Source organism: Cucurbita moschata, unplaced genomic scaffold (assembly GCF_002738365.1).
Source record: "Cucurbita moschata cultivar Rifu unplaced genomic scaffold, Cmos_1.0 Cmo_Scf00078, whole genome shotgun sequence".
Lineage (NCBI taxonomy): Eukaryota > Viridiplantae > Streptophyta > Magnoliopsida > Cucurbitales > Cucurbitaceae > Cucurbita > Cucurbita moschata.
The window spans coordinates 381,848-400,157 of record NW_019268594.1 but is presented as its reverse complement, the minus strand read 5'-3'; the positions used below and the strand labels follow the sequence as shown (position 1 = coordinate 400,157).

Here is an 18,310-nt window from a genome sequence, read left to right as displayed (position 1 = left end):
GTTTATTTAACATTCTGTGTTATTTATTATAAATAAAATCAAAGTCGAAGTATACCTTGTCATGCACTAATCTTTTTGCAGCATTGTGTAAACCAACCACGCTCTTCCAAATAGTAACTATGATAAAAAGCTCTTGTGCCAATGTGTTGCTGTTCCGATTAATCCTTCGAGACTTCCAACTAAAACAATAGTGAGGTGGACGATGATAGACTACTATAATTATGTTGTGACAATCTAACCAAAGCGCATTTATTAAGACAACACGATGAATCCGTGAGATATAGAACACAATCAAATTGTGGTTGAAGTAGAAGACATTTACTAACCCTGATCCATATACAAGACAGTCGGTGATGTAGAACACAATAGACTAATCAACGCAACAACGACATTATAATCGAGATCACGAAGACAACACAATGAATCTAGGCACAATGAGCATTTCTCAACTATGATCCTCGCCAACGAATGGTGTACGAACTTACATTGATGATGAAAAGTTTAAAGGCAATTTACGACATTGAACAACATGAAGCACGGGAAAGAAATTACGAGATTTTGCCTCAAGTAGCGTGTTTCTCTTCCGTCGGTTCCATAAACCCTAAAAACCTGACCCCTAACTCCTAATCCCCTAAAAATGATAATCCTCAACTCCTAAACTCAAACACTTGAATACTCAAACTTCTAGAAATAGTGTATGATTACCAAACCCTATATTCTAACTTCTATAAAACATAAACCCAATTACTAAACACAGATCCCAGGAATTTCAGTTTCTATCATTTATTTCTTCATGCAATCTAAACTCATATTCAACCACCAACATAGAGTTGGACATTCTTAAATGAATATTGCTTCAACTATAGGAGTAACAGATACCTCAGAAGGAATTATGAAAACGAACATCATGAAACTTTCTCAATAACATTTACGATCAATCTATTTTCTCGGGCACAAATGTATTAAAATTTACATTATCAAACCTGGTATGATAGCAGAAGAAATCCACACATTAGTCGGTCCAGCAGAAAAGCAGAATATCACAGACCGGCTGAAGGGTTAGTCAACAATTCCAGTGATTTCTTCAAGTGTTCTACTGCAACTGAAACATCATCAAATGCCAGAGCCCCTACTGCAAACCTCGCAGCCTTGTGTGCCTCAGCAATTTTCTCAGGAGGTGGCTGGTAGTTGCTGTCATAATGGAACGACTTGGCTGGAGCTGCTGTAGGTTGAGGTTCTGAGGCCGTCCCCTCTCTACCGTTTGAATGATATTGGGAAGCTGATGGGTAGCTGGCAGGAGGAGTCACGTGAGAAGAGTATGAAGCATCGGATCCTTGGTAATAGGTCGGATGGTGAGAAGGGGCGGTCGGGAGGCTAGTTTCCGAGAAACTTGGATAAGATTGGAAATGGGAATATGAGTAATTTGGGGAGGTTTCATTAGATACATAATTATGAGGCAAAGGCTGTTGATGCTCTGAGTAGGATTGGATGTGGTGGTATGGCTGAGAGTAAGAGGAACTGTTGTCAGGTTCATTCCTCGGAGGAGGTAGATGAAACTCATGGGATGGATAATCAGCAGCAGGGTATGATGGAATATTTGAAGGGTGCTGATTGTTGACGTCATTATGGAATCGAGCAGGCGGAGAAGTGTTTAAAGAAGTGTGGTTGTTCATGTTGTCATAGACCTGAGGAGTTTGTGGGACATTTGAATGATCATCATTAACCTTATCATAAACCTGGGGTAAGGAATCCGATTGTGATCGAGTTCTCGAGACTTGAGGCTCTCCTGGTCTTGCATCCTATAAAAATGAACAACGTAGTAAATACCTAAGCACCTCAAAACCTCCTTGATAGTTGTTTTACACATGTAAGATACTTCAGCGTAAAACTAATAAAGGACAATCCAGAATGAGAAAAACTAAACTAAGAAATAATATTCCTTTCTTTTGGTGTGCTAAGAAATAATATTACTATCGCTTTGTGTGGTCTGTTGTTTATTAATTATAGACATTAAGTATCAATTAGAGTTTTTTTAACGACCCTAGCCTATCGCTAGCAGATATTGTCCTTTTTGAGCTTTTCCTTTCGGACTTCCCCTCAAGGTTTTTAAAACGCGTCTGCTAGTGAGAGGTTTCCACACCTTTATAAAGTGTTTCGTTCTTCTTCCCAACCAATGTGGGATCTCACAATCCATCCCCCTTTGAGGCCTATCTTCCTCGCTGGCACTCGTTCTTTTCTTCCATCGATGTGGGACCCCCACCAAATCCACCATTTTGTGCCTTGCATCCTTGATGTCATATCGCCTCATGTCCACCCCCCTTCGAAGCTCAGCTTCCTCGCTGGCACATCGCCCGATGTCTAGCTCTGATACCATTTGTAACGACCCTAGCCCACCGCTAGAAAATATTGTCCTCTTTGAACTTTCCCTTTCTGATTTCCTCTCAAGGTTTTTAAAATGAGTCTCTGTTAGGGAGAGGTTTCCACATCCTTATAAAGGGTGTTTTGTTCACCTCCCCAACCGATGTGGGATCTCACAATCCACCCTCCTTCGGGGCCCAGCGTCCTTGCTGACACTCTTTCCTTTCTCCAATCGATGTGGGACCCCCATAAAATCCACCCCCTTTGGGACCCAGCATCCTTGTTGGCACATCGCCTCATGTCCACCCCCTTCGGGGCTCAGCCTCCTCACTAGCACATCGCTCCGTGTCTAGCTCTGATATCATTTGTAACGACCCTAGCCCACCGTTAGCAAATATTGTCCTCTTTGAGTTTCCGTTCCGGGCTTCCCCTCAAAGTTTTTAAAACGCGTCTGGTAGGGAGAGGTTACCACACCTTATAAAGGGTGTTTCGTTTTCCTCTCCAACCGAGGTGAGATCTCACAGGTAATACAAGAGTTAAACTAGAGTTAGGCAGCAAACCATACATTTGCACTGGTAGGTGTACTTGAAGGAACAGACAGATCTTCATCACCAGAAGGTGGACCAGGCTGTGGCTTCCTTCCCTCTTTCAAAGCCTTCCTGATATCTGCTGCTTTCCAGACGGCGTATTTCCGTTTTTGCTCCAGCTATGAATAGAAGTTTTTTTAAAAGATTAAGCAAAGATCTGATTCAGAAAACTAAAACAATGTCAATCAGGAAAGAAACTCACGTCTGGTTGAAGTGGACCAAACTGGGAAATAATCTCGAAGAAAATGCTTGCAGCATAAAATGTTTTTGCAGTGTTCCTGTGAATAAAATCTTAAAGAAATTAGAAACTCAGAAACAAAATATATGATTTCTCTATCCTTACTCAAATAATGTTTGAAGCACACAAATATAATGAAAAAAGGATGCCATAACTTAAATGAGTGAAACCATACAGCCTACGAAGTATCCAAATCACATTAACATCTTTCTGACACTTCAACAAAGATAACACTTCAAGTTATGATCTAAGTATACATCATATCTTATATATCCATTAAAGGAAGTGAAAAATAAGAACGATGGTTAAGCTCAATCAACAACCATGCTGAAACAGATTTGAATACAATTTGAAAACAAACTTAGCTGCTTCGAATTAAGAAACTACAGGGCTTGTTACAGAATCATTTTCAAAATGGTTTTCAAAATTTTCAAACAAACATCAAGTAAAAATATGTTCGGACAATTGCTTTTATTTTTTTCCTTATTCTTATTCTTAGTTTATTTTCATTTTATTTCATTTTTAACCGTATTCTTCTTTTCTTTAGTGTGCTCTCCTAGATAACTTATATTTTTTAGAATAAATAGCTTTCTTTGTGAATAATGATTCCAATGTGAACAATAATTTATAAAATTGACCACTAAAAGTCATTCAATCTAATCCAATCATAGTTTTTAAAAGCAATTTTCCAAGTCAAGCAAGATAACCATGAATCTTTGTAACTAACTAAAAGTACAAGAATTGAAATATTTTTCTATATGAAGGAAGATCATTGATTCATTGTCATACAAATCTGCTCGTCCAGCATGATCTTGTTTGTCTGCCTTTGCAAAGACACCCAATGCAAACCCCTCTAGATGCAAACTATCATCAGGCCCAAGGTTGAGTGACTTCTTATCCTGAAAACGATAGATGAATAGTAAGCACATATTACCAACCAAAGGCATAAAGTTACTAACGAGGTAGAAATGTGATGAATGAACTCAAGCAGGATTCATATTTCTCCATGTTCTAATCAAAGGTCCTACGTTTTTTTTTCTTTTTTCTTTTTCTTTTCTCTCTTTTTCTTTAATGAGAGAGTAATTTCATTGTATAAATGAAATTATATACCAGGAGGAAAATGAAGCCGTAAGCCAAAGAAGATTACAACACAGCTCTTCCAAATGGCACTAAGAGAACTTACATTGTAGGAGCTAGAAGGAACATAGAGTCTGGAGGCCTTGCAAGCTTATCGTGAGTATTAATAGTCTCATGAGAAAGCTCCCAAAGAAAGAACTCGACTTTCTTGGGATGTTTGGATTGTCAAATAACTTCGTGTAAAGGTTAGGTTTGACGTTCTTTTTATTAATGAAGACAAAAAAAATAGGAAGTTACAAGAAAAGATCTCCATCATCCAAGTCCAAGTCCAAGTATCCCGAAGAGAACCAAAGAAGAAGTTAGAGAGCAAACTGGGAGAGAAGCCCATTCAAGAATCTTAAAAACCGAGTGGTTCCTTCTAAAAGCAAAATTTGAATAGTGAGAGAAGGGATTCCTGGTGACAGTCTCTTTCAGAGTTTGTAGGGAGAAAAGCCCAGGGTAGTCTTTTGGAAGGATGTCATTGTCAATCCAATAATCAAGCAAGACAGCAGTAGTGTTGCCAAAGCCAACCAACATCGTCCTATCAAAAAGTTCGAAAAAGGCTTGAATCTTGGAAGAAAAGTTTCTTCACGAAAACGGTTGGCTTATTCTATTCAGTTGGTCCTAAGTGGCATCCCAATCTATCCATGTCCCTGGTTAGAGTTCTTAGTGCAGTTAGTAAGGTTTTTGAGAAGCTTATGAGATACTTATGGGAGGAGATTGATGAATGGAAAGGATCTCATCTTGTGAGGTGGGAGGTGGGGTCTAAGCGGTTGAACCTTGCTAGGGTTAGCTGCTCAGGTATAAGTAACATAAGGGCAAGCAACAAAGCCTTGTTGGCTACATGGTTATGGCTGTTCCATCATGAATTTGACACCTTAGAGCACAAGGTCATTGTAAGTAGTACGATCCTCACCCAATTGAACGGACAATAGGTGGGATTTAAGGTATTTCTGAAACCCACAATGTTTTGAAGGTTAGAGGCAACCTTGAGACTTTTCCCCTTAAAGAGGCGAGGTATAAGTTCAAGGCAGAATTTAGTGTAAGCCTCAAAATTAATGGAAAACATTTTACAAATTCTAAAATGGCATGACTAAGTACCACTAACATACCATAAAATATAAAAGAAGAAAAAGCTCTCAATTGCCACTTAAACAAAAATCCTAAAACGATATCTTTAACATCACTACTATTATCATTATAGAATCAACTTATGCTAAACATTTTTGTCATTCAATATTCTTAAAGTCACAGTAAAAGTAGTAATAGTTCAAATTGTTACAACTTAAACTTTTATATTTCTTGAAGAATGAGGCAAATTAATATCATTTTTCTAATCATTACATGAGGGGTGGAAGCCATAGAGCCTTTTCATAGAGACATAACCATCTTTTATGAGGTGAAGGCCATGGTTCAAAGAAGGCGTAAATTTCAAGGCTAAAAATTAGAACCTTGCCTTCAAGCGAACATCAAAACCTAAAAAAACTCATTACCTGTTCAAAATATTGAAAAGTCGTCAAAATATATTTCTACTTAGCTCCCTGTTCTTTCTCAATTTATTCACTATTCAATAAGGGATGAGAGAGATACTTACTTTTGGGAGGATAAATGGTCAGTGGATATAACTCTCTGCTCCATGCTTGCCCCTTGTCCTCCTTAAGGATTTTCTTTCTCTTTCATTTGGGTTCTGCCCTTCATTGAACCACGAATGTCCTAGCTCCTTTATCTTTGATTAGAGAGATTCTCTTTAACCATGAGAGGAAGAATGTTGGTCTTAAAGTCCTAACACATCCAAAGGCACTTTTTGTACACCTCCTTTCGATGTTTGGTTAGTCCCTCCTCATCGAGAGTTTCTATTTTTTTTTTCCCTTACTGTGGAAGGTGAAAATTCCCAAGAAGGTTAAATTCTTTATGTGGCAAGTTTTCAACAGAAGAGTTAAAACCTTGGATCGGATTTCAAGTAAGGTGTCCAATTTGGTAGAACCCTTTTGTTCTATTGTTTGCAAGAGAACAATTGAAGATCTCAATCATATTCTTCGGAGATAGTACTTTGAAGGAGCAATTTGGAGTTGTTTCTTTGAGGAGTTTGGCTATTGCTTTGCCAGTTCTCGAAGTTGTAGAGAGATGACCGATGAGTTTTTTCTCCACCAACACTTTTGTGAGAGATGAGCACTTATGGCGAGTTCGAGTTTGTGTAATTTTGCGGGGGTCCTGGGGGTAAGAGGAATAATAGAATTTTGGAAAATTACCTTTTGCCTTGCGTTTTCAGGAATAGATTCATTGGCCCTTGAAATTTTAAAATGTACTATTTTGGTATCTGAGCTGTCAAGAATATGTTTAAGAAGTCTGTGAGTTTTTAGAAATAGGTTTAAAAAGGTCTCTGGCATTACTTTTTCTATTTGCTACAGTAATGGTAAAGGAGTGATTTTTTATTATTTTTATTGTTGGCGTGGCATTTAAAATTAAAAATAAAATAATTTCTCTCTTCTCATTCTCTCTTTCCATTTTCTCTCCTCTTAATCTTCCCTCCCTCCTTTATTTCTCCTATCCCCCTTTCCATTCTCTCTCCTAACTATAGGGGGTCCCCACGAGAAGCCGTCCCTTCCAACCATTTATTTTTACCACTTCTCGAGATCAATGACAACGATTTGAGATCACCATTGCTAAACTCCCTCAGAGTCCATTCCTCATCAAAGATCAACTCTATTTCTCAACGGTTCATGTCCAAAATCTACCGTATGCCATTCCTTTGTAGCACAATCGACTGTTCACGTTTTCCCTTGATCTTTTATGATCCATTAGCCTTAAACTTTGTGGACTGTAATGATTTCAAATCCCAGCTAAGTCTAAATTCATCAATTTAGATCAAACTCAAAAAATCTACCGTATTTCTCTAGCTTAGAGTATTTTTTTTGTGGTTTGATTCCTTTTCTCAAGGCTTTATTTTTGTATGCCCTTGTTTTCATTCATTTTTTCTCTCCATGAAAGTTTGGTTCACCATTATATTATACATATAAATAAAGTTAAAATAAATAAAATTAAAAATGAACAATGAACAATGAACATCCCTTGGTAGAGCCAAATTTTGCAAAAGTAACTTTCCTCCAGACTCCAAATGACACATTTTTCAATGTTAAATCTCCAAAGTCACTATGTAAGGTAAAGAATTTCTTTGGGGATGTTTCGCTCATGAATTTATCATTTCTGAGTTTATGAGTCGGTCGTTGGATAGCCCAAGTTAAGTATAATCTATGTTTAGACTGGCAAAGGAATGTGCTATAGAAACCTAGTGTTGTATTGTCAACTCAAACATTGTCGGGCAGACCTATGGATTGGATCAAAAAAATATATATCTATCATTTTACCTTTCTGTTTGCTTTATCCAGTGCAAAGAATGCATCAGTTGTGGATTTGTGGTTGACCAAAATGGTTCATGGGAGATGCTTATTCGAAGAACCCTCCAAGACATGGAGGTTGTGGAATGGGCAACACTATCCTGGCCAATGTCCACAAGGAGGTATTAAACCTAATATTTTTTCAAAGAACGTTCCATGACCGTTCAACCTCTAAAGATCCTACTATGTCTTCAAGCCAAATACGCTCCAAAACTGCAAAATATATATGTGTGTGTGTGTGCATAGAATAAAAACCCTTTATCCTTACCGGGAGGGACCATCACAACCTCCTCCAACATGGACCTACAATTTCTATCACGCGCAAGAGAAACCACAGAGGAGCCCAAAAATCGGCCCCAAATCAACTGCTCAAACAAGCAACTCCAGAACAAACTAATTTACTTCAAAGTGAAATGCGCAAATTTGGCTAGAATTCTAAGAAGGGAAAGGTGAGAGACTAGAATATTTGAGAGAACAAATGAAACCAATTCCTAGAGCTTTAAAGAAATTTCTCCCAAATCAATTCCAAAAATATACCAACTCAGGATTGCCACCTGTAGGTAGACCAAGGTAGAGGACAGAGGCCAATAACTCTCAGCCCATGAAGAACCAAAGGACGCAGACTGTATATCGAAAGATTAAACTTCAAGCAACCACACAACAACATAACATTTTGATAGATTAATCTTAAAACCGAAGGCTCATTCCAAAATCTGCAACATCTTAAAGAGCCCGTGAACTTCCTATAAGTATACACCAATTCCCCCCCATCTTAAATCTCCCCTCAGTTTGCAGTTGATAAATACCATCTACAATGCGTTTTATTTGTCTGTAATTATATTTCTGTATCCAATTTAGATATGTAGGACTACAACCGAATAAATTTGTTACTAGATGTAACCCTAATAGAATTGATAAAATTTTGAAAAGTATAAAGATGAGAAAAAAATCAAATTCACATAGTAATTAATTAGAAAGACCACCTAAAACAAAATATTTTCCCAATCCCCAAGTAGCTTCAATCGGCCCTGATTCTAGGTAACATGCTGCCACTATTCCAGTAAGATATTATACCAAATTTTGAAACAAAAACCCATAATAAGCAGTAGTTCCAGTTTGTCAGCTTTCCGAAATTCAGTACCAAACCATCCATATGATCCACTAACTTGAACAATATTGGATTAACAAAAAGCAGTAAATCCGAAACCTTTTCGAGCTGATTCATGAGGGAAACAAGGAGGGCATTCGTGGTCTTCGTACGTTCGCCCTGTGGAATCCTTAGCCCACGTTCCATAGCATATAATCGACCTAAACATGGAAAACGCCCAAGCAATCAAGAATCAAAACAATTAGGGCCTAGAAGAAAAATTAAAGCTAAGAATTACAGTAATATGCGACAAGAGGTTCGTGCTTCTGCAATTCGTCCGCTCGCTGGAGGTAGGGCAGAAGGAGCTTCGCCGGCTCGGTCTCGCTCGCCATCTTTCACTGGGAGCTCCGAATCTGATACGATCAAAGGTGATCTTACAATTTTGGTTGAAAACTTGGAGAGTCGGATACAATGGAAACTTCAAATCTTAAAAAAAAAAAAACAAAATAACTAAATTAATAAAAATATTGTTGAGTTTTATACCTGTCCAAAAAAATATCCTAAAATTTAAAATATTTCAACTTGTACATTAACCCCACGCTCCAACGATCCAGATCAACCCAGTCCGAACTAAACCCCACAATCCGACAATCCAACAATCCAGACCAATTCAATCCGAACTATAAGGTTGGGTTGGGTTGAATTAGCATTTCGGGTAAGGTCGAGTTTTTTTTTTTTTTTTTTTTAACTCAAATAGGATCGGTTCGGTTTCGGGTTCGTGGGCAAAACTTTCGAGTTGACTCGAGCCAAATAAAAATATATAAAATATATTAAGAATTCTCCTATATTAATGAGTTGACAGAATGGTACTGAGACCAATGTAAAGATATGCCCGAGTTTGACGCTAGTTATATACATGTTTTTTTAAAGTTGGGTCGTAAAAAGTATCTGGTTTGGTCAAAAAAAAAAATCTTCCAACCAGACTCAACTTTGAATCATGTACACCATAAGTTCAAACAAACTTGTAATGTTAATATTTTATTTTAAAATATCTTTTATATTTTAAAAATGTTAACATTCTTATATTTTTTTAAAAACTTTGAAAATACTTTTAATTTCTCTTTAAAAGTTCAAAAATACTCTTATCATTAACATCTCGTTTTAAAAATATTTATAAAATTTTAAAAAATAATATATTAAAAAATTTAGAGATAAAATATGACAAAACAGTTTTTCATCTATATATTAATAGCAAGATTTTTTTTTAACTTTACTGTAAAGATAAAAAGGGTGTTAATGATATTTTTAAAATTTCATCAGTATTTTATAAACATAATTCTAAAGATAAAGGTACTTTTGAACTTTTTGAAAAAGTGAAAGGATATTTTTTAAACGCGGTTAAATTATTATAATTTGTGGCATATTACTCAAAATATATTTATTAATGGATGAACAATTGATTAAAATTTAATAATAATTTAACGTAATAAAAATAAATTAACTAACCATCGTTAATATCTAAAATTAATAGTGTAATAAAATTATTGGAAGTAATTGTTAGAGATGTTCATGGAGCGGAGATGGGAAACCTTTCCTATCTCATAAACAAAGATTAATATAATTTTCACACACAAAAATATGATATAATATTCTGCCAACATAATCTCTACAAAAATAAAAATTTAATATTATAACGTAATCTTCCTCAAAAAAATAGTTTCAACGACCTTAGATGGTGTAATATATAAGTAATAATATTTTGTAAGAAGCCTCGATTGTAACGCCCCTAATCGTCACTACATGCATGCCTTTAATAACATATACGAAGAGTTTAATAAAAGTCTCTCAAACGAAGTCATCGACTTGCACGTTCAATTTTAGAACAAGAAATAAAAATAACATTGTCAAACAAAGCATTAACATAAATCCCAGTACGAAATGGAAAACCTATACTACCAATGAACATTCCAACACGGTCATTCCATCTTAGCTTAGCTTCCATGGTCATTCCAACATCACCGTCGTTCGTGCAGGGGTACTTTACATTTTAAGAAATACTCGGTAAGTAATCCTCCTGTTGGGGTTAGATAATGGAAACATACAAATACATGATAGGACCTATCATTTAAAACAACATAGCATGACCTTGAGCTCTTTCCAGTCCGACCAGGGTTGAATGTGTGGTACTTCCCTACACATGGCTCACATATGCGCACGTGAATCCACTAGGAAGACTCGTATATGTAACCCCTAGGCTTGGTTTGTCAGGCTAAACACGCTGATGCATTGTTGGACACCACCGAGGGAAAAACCTGCATAATATTATAGTGAACATAGATATCAAAGGTATGCGTCCATACTAATATAACATAACGGAAAAATATCTCGATGCACGTGACATACATAAATGCATGAGGTCCCAATGACTTAAAATCATAAAAATCATTGCCTTCTTTCTTTCATTCAAGTCACAATACACATATGAGTCGTGTATGCATAACATTCCTCATCTATAACATGGCTTCACATGACATAGCATAATATACATAATATTTAATATCATACATATCATGATATAATAAGACATCACATACATTCATAACATCACATCATAGATCATCACATAACATGCATAGCATAACATCACGTTCCTAATTAAGACGCAGGCAGGGACCACGAGAGATGCGTTATCATACATTATACAATTCTTCCAGCCAACCAACAGTTAAGCCACTCACTTATTTCGCCTTGGCCGGAGTCCCTAAATATTTTATAGTTGGTCCAAGACGATTCTTTCGTTTAATTTAACCTATACGAACCTATGACACAATAATAGAATATATTAACTGGCTCAATTTAGCTAAATAGGAGTCTTACCGATCTCAAATACACTTAGTTTGAGGAGGGTATGAAGATAGGAGGGGCAGTTGGTGAGTTCAAAGGGCATGGGGTGAGGGCTTTTGAAAAGGGTGTAGGTGGTTATCCCAATGTGGATACGTCGATGTCTCAATAAAAATCGTGAGGTTTCTGAGAAGATTCTTTTTTTTTTTTTTCTCGTTACATTAACATTCATTATTTAGACTCCCAAAATAAAGTATAATGAGCTGAAACCACCTCATAGCTCACAAATCGAGTTAGATCTCTTTGGAGTTGGGGAGAATAGCTGGGCAAGATTCATAAAAAAAGGAAAGCACTAAAAGGGTGGAAACGTAAAACGCTGTAGGAGCTCCTGATTGAGAATTTTTGAAATTGAACGTTTGTTATTCAGTAAGAATTAACTTGTTTTTCATGTACCAAAAGTTTCTAGAGCTTAAGTAGGATGTTTTTCATGAAGAGCGTGAAGAAAAATAACCAAAGGAAGATCCTCAATTTCTTAATTTAAGTTTTGGCCAAAGTTTCTGAAGATCGAAGATCGAGAAGTTCCTTCCATACATTGAAGCTCATCCTTTGAGACTTGTTTGTATAGATTCGTGGCAAGGAAAAAAGCAATTTTGATGAAGGAAACGAAAGCTGAAAGTCACCAGAAACAAAGAACCCATAGGTTGATTTTCAGTAAACTTTTGAGTTTAAAATTTCAGAACTTTGATTCCGAAACTTGTTCTGTATTGTATAAGTCGTGACATGGGACTGATATTCACTGATATTCACTTTTGAGTTTAAAATTTCAGTAAACTTTTGGTTGATTTTTAAGAAAACAGGCTCAATTTGGAACCTACTCAAGAAATTTGAGGAAGAAGCAGGTTCGAAAAGCTCGTAAAAAATGATCCTAAACACGGTTGAATAGGCAACGTGACCGACCATTAATCACTATTTTCACCCCTTTTTAGACTAGTGCTCAATTAAGGCCTCTGGATGGATCATAAACCACTGAGCCTCTAGATTTAGAAACTCAAACAACCTAGAACATTAAGCGGTGGTATAGTTTTAAGAATAATATAGGTATATATTTACATTTCAAAGTGAATCATTACACAAAAAAACTATACTTTTTCAGGCATTCAAACTGGCAGCATAAATCATTTCCCTTTCTTGTGGTAAACCAAATCAGATGTCTCCTATTGGTCTATTTGGGCTGCACATCTCCTTTCGTTTTCTATGCGATCTTTTGCCATAATTCCTCCTCAGCTGTCTTGTCCAAACTAGATCTCATTACTACACTTCGGCTGACACACGAGAATTTCTTGTCGTTATGCTAATCATACAACTCTTTATGATAGAGCATGGCAAAGCAACTGACTCTTCATGGGACTATTTAAGAAACATTTTTAATTCTTGTTTTAACCTCTAAATCAACGTATTTTAGAAGTAATTAGCAGAGCAATTGAGAACCATACCAAACAGAGATCACAAAATCAGAGGGTAAATGAACTAAGATTAGTCAAAACAACAAAGATTTAGGACAAAATAACTCACATTGAACCACAAACCTTCCTCCAACTTCTTCTAACATACACAACTACTACATAACTATAGTTATTTTGTTGAACATGTCCTACTACAGCAGCAACTACAAATATTACAGATGCTATTATGAGTACTTCTCTTCTATTCTCAATTCTCATGGCGAGGATGAAACAGGCTCCGTACCTGAAAAGTGCGATGCAGAGTCTTCTTTCGAGATTGCATCGTACTTCACGGGTGTCATTGGTCTCATACTATCCCTTCTTCCATCTTTATTCATTGATCTAGATCCATTCTGATTCAGTGATAACCGTCTGCTGCTAGGTGTTCCGTTCGCAGCTCCATTTGCACGAGGCCCCGCTGCCTTCTTTGTACCAACAGGTCGAACAGGGCTAGGCCTTGGATTGTTGATGGTCTCTTGGTCTGTGCTTTGTTGTTCATGGAATTTTTTCTGGTCCTGCAAAGTCCACCGTAAGAGGCTATTAAGGGAAAAGAAGAGGTAGCTTAAGATTTCCGATACCCATTGCTATCCAAATTCCAACGTGCTCGTGTTAGGTTAGTGCAACGTCAAACCAAAAGTAACATGTACACAAATAAGTTCATAAGTATCAAAGGGAATGAAACAATTTACCCTCGATCGTCGTTTTTCCTCCTCCCTTTCATGCCTGAGCATGGTATATTCGTCTAGCATAGCAAGGAGAGGAACGCCGTCGTAGATAAACGATATGCCACGATCTTCCTCCCAAGCCCGAGTTTTGGCAATCAAAGTGTCAACAAGAGCTACATAACCAAGCCATCAAGAAGAGGCAAGCATTAGTATCCAGGGAATCGTAAGGAGAATATTGCAAGTCTTCATACGTATTTACAACAAACCTGGAATTTTGTTGACCAGAATTCTAGCTTTCTCTGCTCGCTTGAGATTCAGATGAGCCCCTCTGCTAGCATTATACCTGTTATCATCCTGCAAAGTGATGCCAATGGTGTAACAAAACAACAAAAACTCAGACAACTATTACAGTATTTTTGAAAAATTAAAAGTAGCATACACGTTTTAGTCTCAGACTTTGGGAGTGGCATTCAAAATTTCAACTGTGAAACAGACATGATGCATGAGTTGCCAATCCTTGAACTTTTATCAACCATCATCATAAGAAGTAAATTTGTAATTAAAAGTTTCCCCTCAAGGTGGTTAAAATGCGTTTGCTAGTGAGAGGTTTCCACACTCTTATAAAGAATATTTCCTTCCCTATCCAATCAAGTGGGATCTTACAATCCACCCTTTTTGGGACCCAGTGAGGACACTGGCACTCGTTCTCCTCTCCAATCGATGTGGGATCTCACAATCCACCCCCTTTGGGGCCCAGAGTCCTTGCTGACACTCGTTCTTCTCTAAAATCAATGTGAGAGATTTCACAGCTTTGGAAACCATGTCAATATTTTAGATCTGTAACTATGCCAAGTAACTGCAGCCATTGAAAACTAGAACAAGTTTTGGATATTATGGGTTCTATGTACAATAAAAAAATAAATATATCAAGCATCCAGCATGTTCAGTAAATTTTTTTTAAAAAAAAAAAAAAAAAAAAATCGGATATAATGAAAACCCATGTCAGACTGAAAACAGTCCAGGTAATTACAAAATGGCAATTCTACAGAAAATTATGAACTTGCAACAAGTGCAAGAATTTCCTGAAATCAAAGAGTTTATGTAACAGGACACAGCTAGCCGATATTGTCCTCTTTGGGCTTTCCCTTTCGAGCTTCTCCTCAAGGTTTTTAAAACACGTCTGATAGGGAGAGATTTCCACCCCTTTAGAAAAAATGGTTCGTTCTCCTCCCCAACTAATGTGGGATCTCACAATTTATATAGGCAAATCAACATAATAAAAAATTTTACTTCGGGTTAGCTAATTTTTAATATGATAGCAAGAAAGGACAAGTACCCGATTGTAGTCTTCTAGCCAGCTCTCTTCTTCACATGCTAGCATCCATTTTTCAACCTTGTCCAATATTTCTTTCCTGCTGAGAACTTCTTCTTTGGCCTTTGCTATTTGATCGTCCATGTCATCCAGTAATTCAGCAGGCTCAACGTTACCAGAATCAATCAGTGCCATAATTTTGTCTCGAGCTGCATCTGGGTCTACTTCTATGTGAGCATGAGAAAATATCTCTTCAAGTTCAGACTGCTTCTTGAATGCAATTTCCTTCATCTTACTAGCCTTGAGTTGATCAAGCCTCTCAACCTCCACCTCAGCCTTAGAACAAATAGTAGACAAATAGAGTCAACAGCCACACCTATTAATTTACAGCAAGATATCTACAGAAGACTCAAATACCTGCTCAATCAAATCGAGAGCAAGCGCCCCTGGGACAGTCACTTCATCTACTGATGCTGATATGTTACACGTAACATGGTCAAACAAACTTCTTTCCTCCGAGGGGGTGTCCATTAAATTCCAAAGATCAATCAGCTGAGTTGCCAATTCTTGAAGCTGTACATGACACAATACAAAATAATACAAAGTTAAAAATCTCCACACAAAACTAAACGGAAAAATACATAGTACTCCACCCTTGACGATATCACATCTCATAATCTAGAGGTCGAAATAGTGCAAGCTCTAATACGCATGAGAATGTACAAATTAAAGATTATCTTTATCCCAACAACTGATAAATACAAGTGCCATTGAAATATCGTAGAGTAGCCCATGCATTGGTTCAAACTCTAAAAAAGTTCATTTAAACTAGATACAATACCATAAAAAAGTTCATTTAAATATCATTTTAAATGATAAAACATGATCGATTCTAACATATATGCTAGACGTCCATATAAATGCATGTTTTCATACTTTGCAGCAGGGAATGAAAGCAAATGTAATTTTGAAATTCTCTTCTTAGAGTGCGTTTGGATTAACTTCTTAAGTGATTTTGAAGGGTCTAGAGTGTTTATTAAAAAATCTTTGGTAACAAATAGAGATCACTTTTGAAATCATTTTTTGAAGAATCATTTTAAAGTTGATTTTCCAAAGATTGATTATAAAGTGGTTGATCGTAAATCACTTTAGGATCACCTTATAGTAATATAGTGTTTGTAGAATCACTAAAGATGTAGGTCAACGAATAAAATTTTGATTAAAAAAGCACACAAATATTTTAATTTAAACCATTTGAATGAATAGTGTTTTAAGAAAAAAATATACATTTTGAAGAAGTGTTTAAACTAGAAAGTGCCCCAAACTCACCATTATAGTAATAAGTCCAGAATATTAAATTTACCTTATGTAGCCTCTGCTTTTTATCTTCTTTCAGTGCTAAGACCATCTTTGCCAGCTTGGATAAAGTGTCATTGCTAATGCTTTTAGATTGCACACCAGTTGCGTCATTTAAGCTTGGGTGAACCTCAGTTACAGTAGCAAAGAAATCGATTCCAAGGACGGCACAGAGATCATGCACGGTGCTCACAAATTCAAGAACTTTGTGCAATCTATCACTCTGTTCATATTTGAATAAATGATAAAAAAAAATTAGCTTGATGAAAGACAAAAAATAAATAGATTGCTCCCCTGTCTAGAACCTCACCTTTTCTTTCTGCAGTTCCTGGAGTTGGCAATGGTATTCGTCGAGCTTTTCTACCGAAAGATGAGATTCATCTACCACTGGATTCTCGCTAAGGTTTAAACTCCCAGAAATCTCCCCACATATCTTCTGAATCTCTGATTGAACATCAAAAAATTCCTTAACCCTCTGTTCTTTCTGTTTCCAGAGCTGTTCGAGAGCCGGTGCTATGGCTGCAAGCTGTTCTTTGATTGTTCCAGAAGCCTTCTCAGGCTGTAATTAAAAGAGAGAATAGAACTTGATTGAATCACAAGATAAATGCATCAGCATTTTCAGATATAAACAGCCACATAGCATTTACTCACAAATTCAGAAAAACTTTTTTCACCAAGAGCAGATAGAAGACTGGAAAGCTCAAGCTTTGCGTCTGATAAAGACTGCAGAAGCTTTGCCCTGGACTTATCAGCTTGCTCAACTTTCCTTTTGTAGACATCCAAACATTCCTGATCTATCTGAAGCAGCATTTTATCTCGTTCCTTATCACTTTCACCAACTTCATCCCAAATTTCCTAAGATAATCTTTGGTGAGTCCAATAGAAAAATTTTAGACGCAAAAGACGAATCAAAAGACCAACAGAGTGATTTATTTACTTGCAGTTTCTGCAATAGGGTACCGCATGTGGTTTCTCCTTGAAGAGGATTTTGTATATCTGCCACCGCCATTCACGAATCTGTTAAATTCACACCTTTTTCTGCAACAATCAAACTCTGCAAGTTAGGCTCTATATATGAAACCATGAAATGCACCAAAACAATTTCTTAACAAATGTATGTCTGTGCATGTCGTGTGTATATGTGTATTCATAAACTCAACCTACATTTCATCACACTGATCAGTTAAGAAAGTAGTTCATTTCATTTAAACGCACTTAAATCGACCAAATAAACCCTCCTAACGCACAAGACAACCCAAAAATAATCCACAAGAAAGTTTTTAAGATCAAGACTGAACTCACTCCCCCAATCAACAAAAAAAGTACAAATCTCTCATTTCTCATATTCACACAAAACACAGAATCACAACCAAGTTTAAACCCTACGTTTCATAAAACCAAACAACAGACTTCGTAGTATCACAGTCCACAAAATAAAAGAGCAGCAGAGAAAAATGGCTACTAGAATCCTCCTCGAAGCCGTTATTCGTGGTACTACAGTTTCAGATCTGCGATTAGCACGAGCAACATAATACACCAAATATTTTTTTATAAAAAAAAAACTGCCCACGAGAGATAGAAACCACAAAAACCTCCTCATTACCAAAATCAAGAACAAGAAACACAGAACGGGAAGCAAGCGATCCTAAACCCTAAATTTCAGAGAATTAAGAATCCAGAACACATGGATCTCCTCCATTTCCAGATTCGGCCAGTCACATTCCAGGAAACGGAACAACACATTGAAAAACGAAAGAAAAGGAAAAGAAAGAGAGGCGTAGCACTTGCATTAACAGCAAAAAAAAGCAAGAAAGAGAGAAAGAAACAAAAAAAAAAAAAAAAAAAAAAAAAAA

General features: G+C 36.6%; 2 protein-coding genes across 2 annotated transcripts in view; both read right to left on the bottom strand.

Moving 5' to 3' along the window:
• Positions 1-806: 806 nt before the first annotated feature.
• On the bottom strand, positions 807-9,277 carry LOC111438597 (protein HOMOLOG OF MAMMALIAN LYST-INTERACTING PROTEIN 5-like). The gene is made up of 6 exons (XM_023076467.1): positions 9,080-9,277; positions 8,902-9,002; positions 3,973-4,082; positions 3,148-3,223; positions 2,924-3,064; positions 807-1,799 (listed from the first exon to the last, which is right to left on the bottom strand). Exons 1-6 carry the CDS (start codon positions 9,171-9,173, stop codon positions 1,041-1,043), a joined length of 1,281 nt encoding a protein of 426 aa, XP_022932235.1. The 5' UTR covers positions 9,174-9,277; the 3' UTR covers positions 807-1,040.
• A 3,856-nt stretch (positions 9,278-13,133) lies between these two features.
• Positions 13,134-18,310, bottom strand: part of LOC111438596 (65-kDa microtubule-associated protein 1-like) — a 5,874-nt gene continuing 697 nt past the window's right edge. Inside the window, exons 2-10 of the mRNA XM_023076466.1 lie at positions 17,395-17,495; positions 17,109-17,312; positions 16,768-17,016; positions 16,465-16,680; positions 15,519-15,674; positions 15,126-15,437; positions 14,056-14,143; positions 13,814-13,962; positions 13,134-13,639 (exon numbers count right to left, since the gene is read on the bottom strand). Coding sequence (XP_022932234.1) covers positions 13,340-13,639; positions 13,814-13,962; positions 14,056-14,143; positions 15,126-15,437; positions 15,519-15,674; positions 16,465-16,680; positions 16,768-17,016; positions 17,109-17,312; positions 17,395-17,466 — 1,746 coding nt within the window. The 5' untranslated portion in view covers positions 17,467-17,495 and the 3' untranslated portion in view covers positions 13,134-13,339. The remainder of the gene's footprint in view (positions 13,640-13,813; positions 13,963-14,055; positions 14,144-15,125; positions 15,438-15,518; positions 15,675-16,464; positions 16,681-16,767; positions 17,017-17,108; positions 17,313-17,394; positions 17,496-18,310) is intronic.